The sequence below is a fragment of the Lottia gigantea genome (assembly GCF_000327385.1).
Source record: "Lottia gigantea unplaced genomic scaffold LOTGIsca_24, whole genome shotgun sequence".
Lineage (NCBI taxonomy): Eukaryota > Metazoa > Mollusca > Gastropoda > Lottiidae > Lottia > Lottia gigantea.
Window position 1 is genome coordinate 2,890,730 of NW_008708707.1, and position 19,377 is coordinate 2,910,106.

General features: G+C 34.5%; 3 protein-coding genes across 3 annotated transcripts; 1 reads left to right on the top strand and 2 right to left on the bottom strand.

Annotated features, from left to right (window-relative positions):
* Positions 1-730: 730 nt before the first annotated feature.
* LOTGIDRAFT_231966 (hypothetical protein) lies at positions 731-2,751 on the bottom strand. The gene is made up of 4 exons (XM_009055396.1): positions 2,487-2,751; positions 1,980-2,081; positions 1,641-1,798; positions 731-1,496 (listed from the first exon to the last, which is right to left on the bottom strand). The coding sequence occupies exons 1-4, from the start codon at positions 2,577-2,579 to the stop codon at positions 998-1,000; spliced, it is 852 nt and encodes a 283-aa protein (XP_009053644.1). The 5' UTR covers positions 2,580-2,751; the 3' UTR covers positions 731-997.
* Positions 2,752-9,486: 6,735 nt separating this feature from the next.
* Positions 9,487-11,749, top strand: LOTGIDRAFT_160350 (hypothetical protein; the record flags this gene model as incomplete). The annotated part of the gene is made up of 5 exons (XM_009055397.1): positions 9,487-9,591; positions 9,983-10,084; positions 10,544-10,686; positions 11,071-11,448; positions 11,722-11,749. The coding sequence occupies 5 exons, from the start codon at positions 9,487-9,489 to the stop codon at positions 11,747-11,749; spliced, it is 756 nt and encodes a 251-aa protein (XP_009053645.1).
* A 4,887-nt stretch (positions 11,750-16,636) lies between these two features.
* On the bottom strand, positions 16,637-18,694 carry LOTGIDRAFT_160351 (hypothetical protein; the record flags this gene model as incomplete). The annotated part of the gene is made up of 1 exon (XM_009055398.1): positions 16,637-18,694. One exon carries the CDS (start codon positions 18,692-18,694, stop codon positions 16,637-16,639), a length of 2,058 nt encoding a protein of 685 aa, XP_009053646.1.
* Positions 18,695-19,377: the final 683 nt, after the last annotated feature.

The window sequence follows — 19,377 nt, forward strand, 5'->3', positions numbered from 1 at the left end:
AACGTTGGTGCTAATTGAGTTTTCTTTTGTTTCCTTATTTGAACATGTTGAATCGCATAGTTTACACCCTAAAAGAGGTACATTATACACCAGTATGACATGTTATGCTCTATTAAATGTCACTTTTGTATCACAAGAAAAGATGAGTCTTGCTATAATTTTGAATTTTATTGTAAACAACCCAAATTCCACAAAAATTAAATTTATATAAAAGGAGTGCACTCAAACGTATAACAAAATATAATATATTATTTGTTGGTATGTACATATAAGAAAGTTTATAAATAAGTTTTAAGTGTATCGTTCAATCGTTTTCCATTCAAATTTAATCATGCATCATGCTTAGCTGATAAAAGAAGGGAAAACCTGTCAACATGTGTTGATTTCGCATTTGCCTTTATCCAAATATACTCTATGAACTTTTGTCCCATCCAAATGTATATGATTATACGTGCGGGCTCATAAACTGTCTTGGTCTTGGCACGGGCATACGAGGAGACTTCAGTCGGTCGTTTCCACCATACGGATAATCACTTGCGGATAATACAATTGAAAGGAAAATTAGTCTGATTGGATCATGACGGTCTGTCTTACACCTTAACTATTAAGAAACAAAAGATGCATAACTCTGATACTGACAAGCTTTTGCTCAAATAGAATGCTACTTTTTCCTCTTACTTGAAGGTCCTTGAACTGTGGGGCATAAAGAAAGAATGCTTGCTAATTTTGATACAGAGCAATGGGTCGTTCTAAGAGGTTATAGTTAATGTAGGACACAGTGATAGTACTGAGCAATAAGTCGTTCTATGAGGTTATAGTAAATGTAGGACACAGTGATAGTACTGAGCAATAAGTCGTTCTATGAGGTTATAGTAAATGTAGGGCACAGTGATAGTACTGAGCAATAAGTCGTTCTATGAGGTTATAGTAAATGTAGGACACAGTGATACTGCACTTGACTACACTTGTACTTAAACTAATGAAGACCTTTCAAATCTTATAAAACTAACAGAGTCTGTCCTTCCTCTCCAGTTATTACATTGGCTGACTGGCCAGCCACGGCATCAAAATATTCTCTCACAGGCACAATTTCACTTCGATAAGAATAATATAGATCCCAAAGAGGATTCTCACATTCGCTGTATTCCTCTTGTGGGTGGGTATTGATGAAACAGCCTGAACTGTTCTCAAAAGGGCGACATTGGAGTGCTTCAAGATGGCGAATAGATCGCATATGCATATCAGGCGTCATCTGATGATCAATTTGACTTCTAAGTACCTGTGATAACGATGAAGTTAAGGATCGATCTGGGGTACTATTGATATAAGAAGTCATATGGTGGAGTTGTCGAATTGGCTGTGGACTTTGCATGAACATAGGATTCGGAAGTCGGGGATTTTGTGGCAGGGGTGTCATCATTCTCGGTGGAGGATAGTTTGGTAATTCTGGTGGACCTCTGTTGTCTTTTTCCATCAGTTTCTGTATGGAATAATTCCTGAATATAGTGAAGAGGAAAATTAATAAAGGTAGATTTCTTCAAAAATTTACAATAGATGGTTGAATTAATTACCCTCGAATTTCTCCAGAGTAACAGTTTGTGTTGATAATCAATCATGCACAAAGGTATACATGTACCTACCCAATATGCGGCTTGCTTGATGACTTTCTCTTTGGACTACTGGTAGGTGAAACGTCATCGAAACCATTAGATGAGTCTCCACCGTCACCACCAGCATCAGTTAGTGTACCATCTCTGGTATCTCTTCTAGATCTCGCTCTGCGGTTCTTAAACCAATTCTAAAGAAATAACGTTATTATAAGCGTGTTATTATGACTTGTAAACTCACTGAGCCGAGGTCAAATCGGATTTGAATATTTACAAATCCATCTCTAAACTTTTCTGAGAGGTTCTTCTGGCTACTAACTGCTACCAAGAAATGTAGACGTGTTTTTCACGAAGATGTTCAAATGTTCTTACCTGTAGTCTTGTTTCGTTTATATCCATAGACATACATATTTTATCTATTGCTGATTTATCTGGAAAATTGTTACGATGGAAATGGGCCTCCAGAGTTTGAGTCTGCAAAAATAAAATAGCTTTGTAAGATTTGAAATCTTGATCCGTATAGTTTGATTTAGATCTTGGACTTTTCATTTAAACTTTTCATTTTGCAGTTCTTCGACGGTGACAGATGTTCTACAATGCTCGAAGTTACTGAAAGAAGGACAGTAGATCTCAATTCTTGTTCAAAATTCGTGGCAAAACATTATGATTGAAATCTTGGAAATCATCAAAGGCCGATGAAGGAATAAAATGTTCATACAACTCTTTCAGAAAGATCTTTAATTGTGCCACTTTTGAGAGCACATGCCCATGACTATATCAAGGGCATTTTTTGAAGTTAGGTAGTAGGGATATAAGCCGACATTGGTCCACCTCGTCGGTTTAAGATTTGGGCAGATTTCATCTAATATTGTTGATTACCTGGTAGGCAGTGAATGTTTGACGGCTTCTCTTCTTTCCACTACCATTAACTGGACTATCCGTAAATCTGCCATTGCCATATATATCCTTCATTTTGAATTTCAGATGCAGTATTTTAGTGTCCAAAATACACGCTACACAATTTAGACAATATATTATGTGACCATTTGCCAACTATTGGCATATAGAATGTGATCGAATGTAGCAAGAAGAAATGTGACATATGTGTCTTGCTCCTTAAAGTTGACTGTAATCCCTCTTTTTTATACAACTCTCTAAAAACAAGCTTCTATTATTATTTGTGCTTACATTTAACGGTTTCAGCGGATTAAAATTGAGTACAGTTTAATCCTAAACGTAATGACCACGGTGTGAGGGAAATTTAAAAAGACAAAAGAATCTATCGACCGAAACAAAGCCATCAAATGAAGCATGAAAAGTTTTCTTTATCCTGAATAAAGTGTTAAAATCGTTCAGTGGTTCTATCATCAACTAGAGAGTTTTGGGTGTGGACAGAACGGGACTTCACACTCCATACCAAAGAAAATGTTATAATTTTTGGGTCTGTATGACACGAGCCAAATGATTTATAAAATGAATATTAACCGCATCAGATAAATTCTCGGTTTATGTGAAAGGAAATGCTATGTGTTATGTGCAATAGCACGGTTGGTAATGGTATTCAGTCGGTATCATCGAATACATGTATAATATGAATTGGTGCCAATGAAGAAGTATAATAAAATGTTATTGGGTATGGGAAGAACATTAGGAAGCTAAAATAACCGGTACAGTTACAGTCACATAATCATGGAGAGCATACAGGATCATATCACAAAGTCAAGCTATTACGACCTTGACACCAATAGCCGCCTTTTTTCGCTACAGCGAATACAGCTAATCAGAGCCCTCGACAGACTGACTGTAAATATTATGACTTAGTGCTTACAGAATTTTTGTCACGGTCTCTATAGCCGCCTTTTTTCGCTACAGCGAATACAGCTAATCAGAGCCCTCGACAGACTGACTGTAAATATTATGACTTAGTGCTTACAGAATTTTTGTCACGGCCTCTAGTTTAGAATCCAATTGAATTACTGCATCTTCGACTTCATTGATACAAGAGAGGGGGCTATTGGATTTAAGTATAAGCCAAAGGTTTTAATAGGTTGACATTGTGAAGAAGAAAGGATCATGAGCAAACCAATTGACTTGACCCCTTTCAGTCTAGATGTAATTTAGGCTTTTTGTCATCAGATGAAATGAAGGAGGGGGAGTAATTCCATTTCATCTGATGGCGAAGTGTGTTGAAATGTACTTTGTTATCAAAGTGTGTTATACCATGATATATCCTTCTTTGTTTTTGTTCGTGATCTCCGCTTCTAAATATCGTTCAAATCTGGTGTAATTTAGGCATCAGATTCGACATCTTTACAGGATGCTGCTCAGAATCACATTGATATCTGAGTATTCTATGTTAAAGATTTACGTTTCATTTGTGTTGCTGTCAGGGATGACCAGCAACAGCTTGAAGCACACTGTCTTGGAAACTGATGCTTCGCACTTGACCCAAAGCACTCCTGCAACACTTGAACACACTCTATATTTTAAATTGACCAGAAACTATGGAGCTAACAAGGTCCGCAGATTAATCAATTGGATCTGTTTTACGAGCATTCGAAAGTATCTTGATGAAGGGAAGTAACTCTGTATAACATTGACCATCAACAAGGAAAATATGCAGTATTTAATAATGTTCCCCATTCAACATCCCTTCAACCCTTTGGTATATTATGCCTCTTCGTACATTTTTTGTCGATTTCTTGAAATATGGAAATAAACAACGCGATGGTTCGCACAAGGACTAACTTTTGGATTCAATTTCAAAGATGAATACGAGGAACTGGTGGCAACTGCGATTTTAAGTCGTCGGTGGTCTAAGTTTGTTTTCATCCAAAGACTTGTGAAATTCTTTGAGCTGTCAGTAAATCCAGGTGATCTTCGAAAGTCGACCAGAACCCTATTTTATTGTTAACTTGAGAATTGAGGGTTCAATCCAGATATGGCTGGTGCTTTAACTCAGCTCACCCTATAGGTTGGAGGGAGTTGATGTGGAAAGGTCTCAAGTCATGAGGATGGGATATGCCTAATTAACCAAGAGTATATGTATATGTATTTCAGTCTGTATACGTTGAAAATCCGGCTTGATTAAGGTTTATTTGTCCGGTCTTCAAATGTTTTAATTCAAAGCTTATGAAAATGACGAAATCTGATCTTTTTTTCCTCAAATTTATGAGAACTATACACCAACATATCCGGCAGTTTTAACTTAAACAGTCCAGCCCTTTGAACGTCAAACAATTTTAAAGGTTTGAGTTTACGTTATGCTATTTGGAAGCTGTCAGAAAACTACTGTATGGATTTGAGTAAAATAAACGAATACTTTTCTAATAATAAAATTGAGCCATTATTCAGCCAAACACTACAACCAAGACAAACTGCTCAATTACCTATTGGTACGATTTGATTTTAATTAACCCTTTTAAAACGAATTTATAAAAATAAAATAAAATGATTTTCCTGAAAACCAATTTGCTCTTCGTCTCATTTTATGTTGTACCTGGATGTAACGAAAATCAGAAAAAGCGCATATTGTTTTTGGCTTTATGTATGCCGATAACTGTCAAAATAACTATCGAAAGTTAGGTCATGGGTTGTCTGGTTCTGATAGTAAGTGTGAAAACGTATGAGGTTATAAAAGTTGTAACATCCTGGTCCAATATGGTCCGGTTTATCCACCTGAGTGAACACGAAAGGAGATATAAATTATTCTTACAATGTCTATAATTAAAATTGATAGGAACTAATTGATCAAAAGAAGCGCCTTGAATTATGATGAACCTCATAGTAATGGCTTTAACAACATGTTTCTTATTCATCTTTATTGATCCACCTCATAACTACACGATACGTCTCCATATTGCTACATTTTTTTGAAAAATTATACATTGTTTTTGTTATTAAAATATTAATGAGAGGTAAACTTCTGGAAATTTACACAATGTAGAAAATATGTTCAGGCCATCATATGCTGAATTTTGTAAATAAATAATATTCACTTTTTGTACTCCTAGGGTCCTATATCTTATACGTTAATAAAAGATATCACCTTGAATCTTTCAAATGTTCGTCAAACAATCGCAAGGACATTACACAGAAATTGGAAATGTAAAAATATTTCGTTAACACATGTTCATATGTACCAAATACCCTAGCGAACTGTCAATGTTGAATATTGGTTGTTAGCGACTACTATTCATGCAAATTGACTGAACTCTACAAGCTGTAGAATTCACCAGTTCAGTGAAGCGAAACCTTATCAAAAATCAGACTGAGAACAAAGGCTGACCAATGAGTGGTCCGAGTGAGTGGACAATGAACGAACCCGACACTCCACTCATTACAACGTCGTGTGTATATTGAACAATAAGTCTGACAGTGTTGATATCGATTTAAGCCAGATGATGACCAAGTCCAGTTGACCACATGTCACTATTTTCGACCTGACTATATAGGTATAATTGGTCAGTATAGTGGTCATTCGGAGACTGTTACGTCATAATATGACAATATCCACCTGCTCGGTACAATAACTCTTAGTTACACTCGTGTGGTCTTCATTTTAAGGCAATCGACTGTCGTGTGCTCTTGGCTTTAGTCTAAGGAAGGAAACAGTCTCTCTGTGGATAACGTTCGAGAACTGAGAACTAAACAAGGAACATTAACGAGAAGATTTTTGAAGATTTTAATCCCGGTGAGTACAACTTTAAGAAATATGTTTGAGATGGCTTTTACTGCTAATTAATGTGAAACTTATTTCTGAATAAGAAATCATTTGTAGTCATTGGAACAAGGAACTAGGCCCTAGTCGTTTATGTTTACATTTTGAAATAGACGCTGGAAAACACAGCTGTGCTTGCGTTTAACTGTTACAAAAATTTAAATTCTTTAATGATAATATCTGGATATATGGCATTAAACAGAAGAACGAATTATAAATGTAATTTCCCTTCGGCAATTTATCAACTAATGTCATAAAAAGCAAATAATTAATAAGATGTCAATAATATATTTGAAATGTTTACGATGGAGATCATTCAAGCGAGCTTAAAGGATTATTACGTCAATGTAACCCGAACCTTAATTTAATTGACCCCCAATTAGATAAATGATTGATGTGGTCGACATTGTTGATTTTGTTAATTACCATCCCTTTAATTATATCTTTAATCAGATCGTAAATCTCCATGTCAAATTTTGACAGAAAGGTCTTTAAACAATAAAATTTGTGAGAATTTCCTTTTTTTGAAAAAAAAAATATGGTAGATACCCTTTTATTGGCTATAATCTGAATTATTTCTCATAATATTGATAGATTTCATAGAGTTATGAAGATAGTTTGAACTCTAAAACTCCGAGTTTTCCTGAAATACAAGAAATTGTTCAGGTCGGTAGGGGTTGTTTTTATTATTTTCAAGGATTTTTAATTAGATATTATAGATAAAATATACCAGTGCTTTTACGTAAGATATTTTCATACAATTTTCACTCTTTAACAAACTTATGTACAATTCGGGATAATTGGAAATATGTCGATATACAATGTTACTATAATGAACATGTTTGGTCTGGATTTGGGATTAGCAGAAATGGGACTCTCGATCATTTTTGGTTCTTTCTGGAAGATGAAGCTTTCTAGCCCCTTGACCTAAGGAAACAATACGTCATCACAACGTCCAATATACGATGATATTGTACAATGAAAATTTTATTATAGGGATTGATATTTTCTGTAACATCAATAACATAAACATGGCCATATTATATACTAAATGTAGATTATAATGTACGACGTTTCGACAATGGTACATTACACCTAAATTTATGTTACTACAGTAATAGCTATTCTAATAACGTCAAGTTATTTCTTTATTACCGAAAAAACTTTGACGTCTTAATGTTTATTATCTCACATCATCCTGTGTCTAAGATTGAACATGGAATAGCCTTGAGATGACAAAGCAAGGCGAATGTAAAATCAATATTCATGTTAGCATCTCTGTCACATCACGTCCGATTTTAATGACCAAACCCTGCTAACATATCAGACTTCTCCAATTCATTAACGAGTACATTTGCTCATCTTTGTTGGAAACCGTCACGATTTCTTTCTTGCATTATTTGATTTAAGTTTTTATGAAGGCGCTTTGAATGGACAAAGAACCATGACGAGAGATCGGAATATTATATGAAGATTATTCTACGTCTGCGATACAGCCTACGTCAGACCTACGAGTTGTGTCATAATAGACACAAATTTGTATGTTATTTGTATTACTTTGACACTTATTCCATGGACATATTTTGAAATTGAAAATTGGAATGAGGTCGCACTGACCTTTGACATCAATAGTCGTGGAATCAAAAATTTCTTGCGAGATTAGTGGGTTATGTACTTTGTTAAGAGCATTGAAGTAATTACTATAAATTACTCAAGACTATTATATTCTTTATTTATATCAAATTACGTGCTAATAAGCTTCAACAAAACAGAATATTAACGACCCATCAGTCGTGTTTATTGTAAATACAACAATGATAGAAATGAAATGAAATGAATAAAGTTTTCGGCCCTACTTTTCTGCACCAACATGATAGAACGAGCCCCAGATCTAACACTTTTGTCCTCGGGGGTTTTTGTCCTGGTACAAAATTGCAGAGACTTTTGTCCGTAGGGGCTTTAGTCAGCCATTCTTGGATATAGTCCAAGGCAGTAACTGGGAAAAAGTTCGTTGAAATATATATTCAACTTGATCTCATTATTTTTATCCATTATCATTATCGTATTCCAGTCCTTGCAAAATCGTTCGAAAAAATAGGTAAATCACGTCATGTTTTTTATTACAGATAGCATAATAAATTATCATATTCAAGACTTTGCTAAATCGGACTATCGCTCAGGAAAAGAAAATAAGTAAAACAGGTTATGTCTTTAAATGCAATGATTACAGATAGTATAATAAATTATCCATTATCATAATCAAGACTTTGCTAAATCGGACTATCGCTACGAAAAAGTTTTTTAATGCTATGATTACAGATAGAATAATAAATTTGTTAAAACTACCTATACATAAAGGATTCATTTTAATGTTTAAACAAAACAGTGAGAATAGAATTAAAACCCACCAGTTAGTTAAAGAAATGATTTTGATTTGGTACAACTCATTGAAATTTTTGTGAATAGTTAATGAACCAGTGGAGCTGGAAGCAGGAGGTCGTCGCTTTCCATTAATCAATCCATATCAACCATTGCTTTCATGCATGATAATTAATCAGCTGGTTGTGTCGAGAATAATAATGGACCAGATCTATCTGTAGTATATAATAACCACTGAACGTATTGATTTTAGAAACTGTACTTTGATAATCTCGGGGCAAAATGTGTGTACATGCGAATGTTATAAAACGTGTTTCTTATTCACAGACGACCTGACTGAAACCACTGTTCTAGAATATATTTTCGTCAACAATTCAAATTTTAATGCTTATAGGTATGTGAATAAAATATGAAGATCAAAGTGCAATATATCCATGATCTGACTATATTGTTATGCACCCGTTCTGGGCATTTTAAGCTATCATCCAATCAAGAGAAGATGTCCTAACAATATTCAGTGGCCTTTTTGTTACATTAGAAAACTTTTGATTGATTAGAATGAATTTTTGATGACATTGGACCAAACCCTCACAGAATATGATTTCAAGAAAAATCTGTCAAGATCATGGATTAGTGTAGTAATTTATAGAAAGAAACCCGAACAACTAGAGAGTTTTATTTAAAACAGATTGATATTCGGCGATATGTACATAAACATTATTTGATTTATAAATATGAACCCATCTGATTTCAGATTAACAGAAACCGCAAACTCACAAGATGAAGACCAGAGCTCTTCCTACCCACAGGTCAAATGATTATCTGGACATGAAAACAGAAGGGGTGAAGAAAAAACGTAACAGAGTGCACTACTCTGCTGATCAGGTAAATATTTGGATTTACAAGCCTACTTTGTTGGTGCCATGAGGTTGGAAAGTCGATCATGGTATACTTTTTGATGATACCAAGCATGTCGTGTTTTCTCACCAGTTTGCGACAATAGACGCTGGGCATGCAAGATAAAAAAATTCCCGACAAAGAATAATCTAATCATTTCTATCCATTTCCCTGATTGTTATCTACAATTTTTCAATTAAGTCTACATCTCATGTGATTATTAAGACATGTGGTAATTATCCACAAAATATATCAGGATCAAAATTATCTGGCTGCTGAAGAAGACTCTTTTCGTTAACACTTGATATTTATTAGTTGTCAATAACATATTTCGGTGTATAATGACGTTTACTATTATTGTATTGAATACTTTTTATAGATTCGTGTATTTGAAAGATTATTTGTCAAGAATAACTTCCCAGATAGAGAAACTTTAGAATCTATATGCGAAGATATGGACATCAGTCATAAAAACGCACAGGTTTGTATTTTTCTTCTCTTTCCGCAAAACAAAATCCGTAACAATCAATACCAGATAGATGTCTTTATATTTTGAACATCCTGTCAGAATATGTTACTCCAATTTAAATGCAATTCAACATCATATTATTTTAAATAAATACATTTATGCAATATGCGAATATGAATTATATATTTCAAAGATTTGAGAGGCTTCTGCAGCGCTACCACATTTCGACAATTTTACAGTTGCTCTCCTCCAAACCCCAATTAAGTCAGTCTGGTCCCTATTTGCACCCCAAACTCGACAGGCTGGCACCGTTACTTGATGTCTCTATAACACATGCATCTGATCTTCCCACAGACAACTGAAATTAACAATCGTCTCAACCATTGTAGATATTCTCGATCTGAACGTTAACTGTTTATTAATCAGCTTTTCAAATAAACAATATAAGAATATTTATTCTGTTTCTTCCAGGTTTGGTTCCAGAATAGAAGGGCCAGATCTCGCCGTGATCCAAACGATGTCAGTTCTCCACGAAAACCACCATCACAGTTTGACAGTGATAGTAATTCGCCGTGTTCCTCACCTAAACCTAGAACAGCCCCTAAGCTAGATCTGTAAGTTCTTTTCGTTGTTCTTTTCCTAAGTTTCGACGTTTTCCTCGATTGAAGTTGCAATGTGGGCCAATTTACAGGATTGGTGAAGAGTTGGAAATGTACATTTATTTTAAAAAGTTATGATCAAATGAAGTTCATAACAAAGACTTACTCCCGATATTGGTATTAATGGAAAAATTTATTCAAGAAAATCCACATAACTTTAGTTAGGATTTAGTCACAATTCCCGATTTTATATGAAGCTGACACTGACATCCTGAAACTAGGACAAAATAAGTCCGTGATTTCAAGTCATGATATATACATTACTCCAGGAATTAATAAATATTTAGCTTTGGGTGAAATTACAAATTATATAATCTGAGTTTATATTTTTCCTTTTAGGGCTCAGGAGAAATTAGTTACGTTTGTAAAGAAACCAATTGGGAATTCAAAATGGCATGAACCAATTAGAAGCACATTTTTGTCTACACAACCAGAGCTTCGATCTCCAGAGCGTCAGATGTATCAACCAAATATCAGCCATCCATACATGTTTGATTATAATTCATACCAACCAATCAATCACGACGTACCATTTTACTATCAACCAATCAGAACAAACGATTCATTAGTGCCTCTTCCGGAACCAGAATATCCTATTTCCAGCATTTTAAATGAAACGAACAGTGTAACTGGAAACCAATATAATAATGATTACGGACATTCTTGCTATAGCACATCTGGTGAACTTGGTTACTATGGCAACTCGGAATCTGTTACGTCACAAGTGCGAGTGATAGCTGATGCTAATAAGACTTTGATGGTGCTTTGAATTACAAACTCCTGTTCGTGAGAAATCATATTTTACGTCTTTCACTACGCAGCATTGTCCAATATTTGAGAAAACCGCGAAGCATGTGATACAGTAGACGAATTACATATACCATTGTGTGTTGGTGATGAAGGCATCAGACGATCCATTTCATTTTTTAAAAGGAGGTTCCTGAAATCAATAACTATGACCGTACAATCTCCATATATGGTGTGTTTCAGTTATTCCTGTATGATTGAGAGGGAATGAATCATTCATATTTTTATTTATATATACCCGTCCAAATTAACAATCCCAGTATCTGAGTATGAAACAAACTATTCTTAGATTCAATTGCACGATATATTTACAAAATAATAACAAACTGTTTAATAACAAAATATAATTTATTTATATTGAGGCAGCTAGTCAAATACAATATTTATTTATAACATAATTACAAACTAGTCCATATGAAAAATATTATATATTTATAATCTGGCAGCAAAATTTGTTTAGAAATGATTACAAACTAGTCCAATACCAAAATATACATTATTTATAATGTGGCAGCTGATCATATCAAATTTATTTGTTTATAAAAAAAAATACCAATATCTTGTTTATAACATAATAACAAACTAGTCCCAATACCAAAATATGTTTTATTTATACTATGGCAACGAGTCAAATTTATTTGTTTATAAAAGAAATACCAATATCTTGTTTATTTATTAATGGCAGCTAGTCAAATACAATTTTTATTTATAATAAAATTACAAACTAGTTCATATGAAAAATATAATATATTTATGATCTGGCAGAAAAATTGGTTCAGAAAAAATTACAAATTAGTCCAATACCAAAATATACTTTATTTATAATGTGGCAGCGAAAATTAAAATTGTTTAGCACCCAAATAAGATATAGTAGTAATAGTAATTTCACAACTAGTTGATTGCCTGTAGAATTATGGTCTGCGTATATTTTCAAATATCGACAAGAACAGTTTTCGTATATTCACAAATATAGTTGTGTTTCTTTAATGTACGGGTTATTTCAATAGGAAATCAAAACCAACCTTTATGAAAAATGATTTTATTTATTCACACACACTTATTAAATCTAATACATTATAAAACGCTGATATACCAAGCTGTGTGTGTTAACTGAAATTTGCAAAATCTTATTTGATAAATCTATTCCTGTTATTTTATTACACTCCAAAATCAAAATCTATGTTTATGTGTTTGTAAATTATGTAAATGTAAATGTGTTTGTAAATAATCTATGTTCGTTCATTTTATTTATATATTTATTTTTTATATGAATAAAAATACGTTGTTACATTTTCTTTGTTCGCCTTGTGTACGAAATGTGGGGTTCTTCCCAGCTAGCTCCTGTTGAGCATGAGGTTATCCTAAGAGGCATAAGTAAAAATGTTCTTGATAAAAGCTATCGGCGTGCTCTTGACAAACTCTTGGGCCACAAATCAATAACAAAAAACAGTTAAACCGAAATTTGGTAGCTCAAAACACCGAAAATGTCATTTTTATCTCCTAAATTTAAGAAAATGATAAATGTTTATTGTATAAAATATCAAAACAGTACTACAGGTGCAGTAGTCGCTCTTGTTTAGCATGTGTTTATGCTCTAATTGATAATTACAGTCTAAAATAAAACATTTCAGCTGAAGAAATATGCATTGACATAGGATGGATCAAAATGGGTCCCTGATGAGTCGCCATCTTATACGTTAGTCATTAGTTTCACGATATAACAGATTCCCACAATCAATATGTCAATAGAATAGGCAATATATTCCTTTCCTTTACATCTGGCAAATGTTGATTCCCATTGAGAGGTATCAATGTTCATTCTGCCAGAACTTGACTGTACTGTCATAATATTAAGTTGTGTAAGATGAATAGTCTCAAAAAAGCATTGGCCCGAGTCATAGAGCAACAGATAATATTAGTTTGAAATTAGAAGTAAGTCCAGTGTTTCTATACATTGACAGTGTTTCCGGATGTCTGGTATTCAAACTGTGGGTACAAAAGACGTGAAACAGCTCGGACGCTGATTGATTTGTGTCAAACAGTATTTAAAATTAGAATAAGTATGGTGACTGATTACAAATACTCAAGCATAAGGTCTCATAGTTCCCTTAATGATACTCAAGACTATTCCCTTCTCAAATATTACACACTACTATCACTGATATACCTTTCACAAATAAATTTTCTTGGTTGAATGTCATTAAGCGAATCAATCCACAACCAATCGGCTGCAGGCCCTCGGACCATAAGCATGTAATCAGAGGTATCTGTTTGATTTTTAGGGTAACCTGTTCTCCAGTTATTGGTGGACACAAGATCTCCATTAACCCACTTCCATACACCCTCTGTATTCGCATCTGTAGCACCCAGGAAGTAACTTTGAGTATTAAGCACTGGATAACAGAAAACACATTAATTAGTGGCGAGGTACCCACAAAAATGCAAAAATCTTGACAAAGATGAAGATCAATTTTGTAATATCCGATTTTTTTTTATAAACGCTTTACCATCAAAAATGAAAGCTTGAAAATCTCGATCGAGTATTTTTCAACTTTTCAAAACATAAACCAAGACAATCCAAAAACCTTAATTATTTTACATGATTACTCAATAAATATCATTCAACTAATGTTTCTACTGGACTACATGATGTGCCTATCACCTAGAAATTGACCCTAGTAAAATGATATGTGTAATCTTACCAAAATTCGACTTTATTTGTCGCTTAACGCGTTCTAGAAAAAGGGCCGTTTCCGTCACCAATAAATCTTCTCCATTGCTTACACAAGACTGTTTAGCCAAATCGAAAGAACCAACCAATGTATTAACAACATCGTAGCATTTGTTGTCGAGTCTATCCCAAACATAATCAGTGCACTTCTTTCCGGCTGGAATTGAAATAACAATTCAAACGATCTTGTTCACATTTAGGCGTATGTGGCAATATTTTGTCATGGTAAAGGGGATTTTTGATAGATTTGTGCTGAAATGATGGCATCATTGAACATTAGATCAATTACGGCTGCTATTTTTAAAGTGGTTAAACATATGAAGCTGTTATTTGGTGAAATGATATGTTATATCTCTATAATAAGGTTAAAATATAATACAGGTAGTCCGTGATTTAACAAATGCTACGTCAATGTACAAACTTCGCAGATAAACCCGTAACATTCGATCTACTGACATATTTCTCGGCTTACTGAACTTTGTTTTTAAATGAGTTTCAAATATTTAGGATTGTTATGCTTGAGCATTGATTTTTTCAAACCATACCACTTAGCTATGCTGTTTGGTATGCATGTGGCACAATTTCATAAATTTCACTTAAATAACGATATAAGAAACAATTCTGTACGAGTTTGTACTTTAATCATGAGTTTAACAAGCTACATTTTATACAGGTACCCATATTTCACAGTAGAAACTAAAATCCAGGAGAATTTAAAATCCCCCCTAGGACAAGGTCCAATTCCAAGATCTGACCATTGCGCTATACTGACGTGCATTTTTCTAGTTTGTACGATTGGGTGGTTGTGAATTGATACCAAACTTAAAAACAATTCGATTTAAATTCGTCTCGAAAACTCAAAAATCATCATCTGGCAAGGAAACAAAATATTGAAAAAATGTCAATATGGTATAGGGCGAATATTGACTATAATGAACACGTCTTCATAGGATACATCATCACAAGAAGCTTTTTTTTTAATCTGATATACTTACGGTCTTGCAAGTTATAATATCGAGCCCCATTATCATTTATAAGCTGTGTCGATTGAACAAATTGTTTCAATAATTTCACACCCAAAAGTTTGCACATTCCAGTGAATCTGTTGGAGAAAAATGAAATACATTCAGCGTCACTTAAGCAATTTTTCTGACAAACTATAATCGTGTAAACATTTGTGTAATTTTCAAGAATGCCTTCTTCCACATACATGTCGTTATAGTCGCTATCAATAATGAAATTGTGATTTGTCCATCCACAGGCTGTGCTGTCACAGATATCCAAATGTTGAGATAATAATAAAGTGATTAAAAGGAAGACGAAACCCATCATTTCACAGTAAGTCCTTCTTCAATTTTGCTAGATGTTGAAAACTGGCAAATTATCGACGGCTTATGCCTAGTTACTAAATGATTTCTTAAACTACGTCAATGTGTCCTACTATCCTGCTTATACCTTGAACGGCGCGCGGATATATAGTCAAGTAAAAGATCAAATCAGAGAGTCCGCATAAGAAATGTCCACGAAGAAGAGAAAACTACTTTTTTATATAAATAAATCATTGCACTTTTGTCAAAGTTTTGTAGTTCTACTCTATAGCTGGACAATGAACTTGTTTTGAGATAGGTGTTTAGGGAATCTATACCTCAATGATGGCATCAATAAAATATTACTTCGGGGATGTGTCGGTTCTTCATGACATTTTATCTACTCTTAATACCACCCGTACTCAGAGCTGTACTTAAGTTACTTTCAATTATTCAAAAGAAATAACTACAAAATACAACCCGTTGACATGTGGATCAAGATCAGTAAAAGTTCCTGCTCTAAAGTTAGTATACGAATGTATTCCGAGTTATCCCCATGTTTCGTATGTAAAGACATGCCAATGGTTTAATCAGAGTATGCCCAGTACCCTTACCCCTTCTACCTAAATGGGCATCTTCAGGGTTTTGGATCCATTAATTGTACACATGGTTCTGATTTTATTTGGAAATTTGAAATATGATTTTGTGATTAATTTTATTTAATCTATAGAACAATAAACAATAATAACTTTATCAATTGACCAAAGAACATTTGCAGATGGTTTTATATTAGTTGAATTGATGTACATAAGTCAAAAATATTATAAGTCAACACAGAGAACCTTTTGTACAGAGCCGTAAGTCTATTTGATACGCATTATTACTATTTTCACTTCACAGAAATGCTGTTCACAGAAAGTTTCTTCAAGTCGACAGAAGACATTCTCACAAAGATACAAATAACACGGATTAGCACTGAGGTGATTTAAAAACATAAATTGTTCAACGATTAAAATAAAAAGAAAGTGACAAAATGTAACGTAAACTGCAACAAAAGATGCTATTTCAACAAATGCATCATGCGACCACCTTCAGTCATCAGCCACTGCAACATTCTAGATGCTGGTAGATTTTCACCATCCGGTGATGCTCCACGGGACCGATCTCCATCTGCATCAGTGCCTTGTTCCGTTTTCCGTTGTAACATTGCTCGTAGCTGAGGAGTAGAGTCTGCTTTCGATGGAGGTTGGGAGGTGGACGTGGAAGGTAGCGAACTTGTAGCTGGTGACGATTGATCCAGGGTCAAATTGGCTTCAGAGAGTTTGTGATGTTTGCAATTTTTGTTGAGCAATACTGACCAATTCGAAACGGATACCTCCGCTTTACAATGCTTACAGTAAATCACAACCGTTTTATTTCTTAATTTAAATAAACAACCACTCAACGGACAGGTTAGATGTCTTGTATGAGCGTGAGATACAGCATTTGAATAATCCGTAAATTTAGTAGTACACAAACAACAGGCATACATCCACGGAATTTTAGATCGTTCTAGGACATTTCGAAACGTCGCCAATAAGGTGCTCATCACATCATACCCTTCTTCATTATCATATTTCTCAGTAAAAATGTCACACTTTTCCAAATGGCGCACGAAAGTTGTAAATATCGAATGACGAAATCTACACCTTAGAGATGGACAAATGAAAACATAAGTGTTCGAGATCTCTTCCCGAAGCACCAGGTTTGCGTTAGGGTGTGCGCGGAAAAGATGATTCTTTGTTGGCTGGAATGTTAATTGAACCGTACTACAGTTCGGACAGGAATATACAGCCACCTTTTTCCGCTTTTTTCCCTTGCCTTTTTTGGTGTACGACCATTCCTCACCAGAACTGTAATTTTTAGTCGGCATATAATCGGCGTCATCATCATCATCGTCATTGTCGTCTTCTGATTCGTCAGTAAGACACGAATCTACAGAATCATTCTTATTTCCCGATGTCATTCCATCCTGACTTCCTTCACCAGATACAGATGAAGCTGTCGATGATGACAAGATTTCTGGACACTGCAGCATAGTCCGCAAAATCGGAAGATTGGCTGGACCTGGTGATGATGATTTCTGTCGATTTACATCGTCCTTCCTCAATAATGTGGTAAGAGATTTTTCTTCAGCAACTTTTGAATAGTTGGGTTGATTATCAACATACGAATCATCTACAATTTCCATTTTAACGACAGGCTCTGCTGGCACATTGTGAGTATTCCCAAGAGGCTCACTTGTTGGAATGGAATTGTCTTCTGTTGTCAAAATAGTTCGTAAGTATGAACCTTGCGTGTTTTCAGATATGTTATTGTCTTTTAGCTGTATTTGGGCAGCTTTTGTCATTTCGGTGTCATAGGGATCAGCATGACCTGACAAATCATTCATTTCATCAGATAACTGTGATAACGTATTTCTAAAGTGATCCATCCTTTGAATAACAAGTGAATCAGAAAGAGACGTTGAATCCACTGGTAGATCATTGTGTTTTGAGTGCGGCACTTCAACTGAAGTTTCAAGCAATTCTCCGTCAGGCTTTTCAAGTTTTATCTTTTTCAAAAGTACAACCTCGCTTTGTTTAGCTTCTAGTTTAAGCGGGCGTTTTAAATTAGCAAGTGCTGCTTTTTGATTTGTTCTGTTGTTTTCTTCAATTAAGCTTTGATCGCTATTAAGGACGCAAAACCAAAATAAACGAAAATTTGTTTCATTTTGATGATTGTTCTTACTGTGTTTTAACACTTCACATCGCGTAAAAGCAGAAAATTCACAAAATTGACAATGGAACCTGTGACAGTGCAAGTGATCTAACATTTCCGATTTCTGTATCGTCTTGTACGAGCAATAATTGCACCAAAAATATGGTATATCAATGCACAACAGGCTTTCAGGATGCTGGATGTTCCCGGTACATGATAAGGCACTGATTAGATTACGGGAAAGCAATTCAACAAACTTGGTTCCAGCTACTTCCTCAAAACTAAACGTGTTGTTAAGCAGGCTAGTATCACTGACTGATTCCTGTTTAAATGGCAATTGTGGTATATTGATGGTAGATGCTGCACCTTGATCGCCCATGATGATTCTCGCAGTCTAAAACACTGCTCAACTACTGCCGACAATGAGTTCACTTAGACCTGAAAGTGGAAAATGATCATGAAAGTAATAATAATCATTCTAATAGAATTTATTTCAGATTCATTGATCATTTCTGTTTACAGTAACCACCCATATATATCTTATAAATGCTTAAGCTTATGGCTTAAAAAGGTCATTACGTCTTAACAAGTATAACAACGTATAAAAGTCGTGCAGTCTGACAAGTAAAAGTGCAACCATTTGCAGCTTTTTTAAAAATTGGAGCTTTGAAAAAACGGTAACCGTTGCCAAGATTAAATATACAGATCAAATGGGTTTCCAAATTGTCAGCATCAATTTGCACCATTCCAATCGAAAATCGTTGCTTTCATTACATTATTTTTCGGTCAATATTTTCTCTTTTTTTTTTTCAGTATAAGATTCTGAGGTTTTTTATTTGTGCACCATTGAAATAAGTTTTGCTTGTGAATCAGGACATTTAAAACATCTGATGTCATTTAGCGAAAGTGTCTGTCATCTCGGCAGCTTTTTGGCGTGTCCGCATATTTCATAATCTTAATGATATATCACAGCTCTAGCTCTGATGACCTGAATATTATTGAAACGCAATTATTTCTGGTTTAAAATTTTTTTGTCAAATACATTGATTGAGATTGATGATG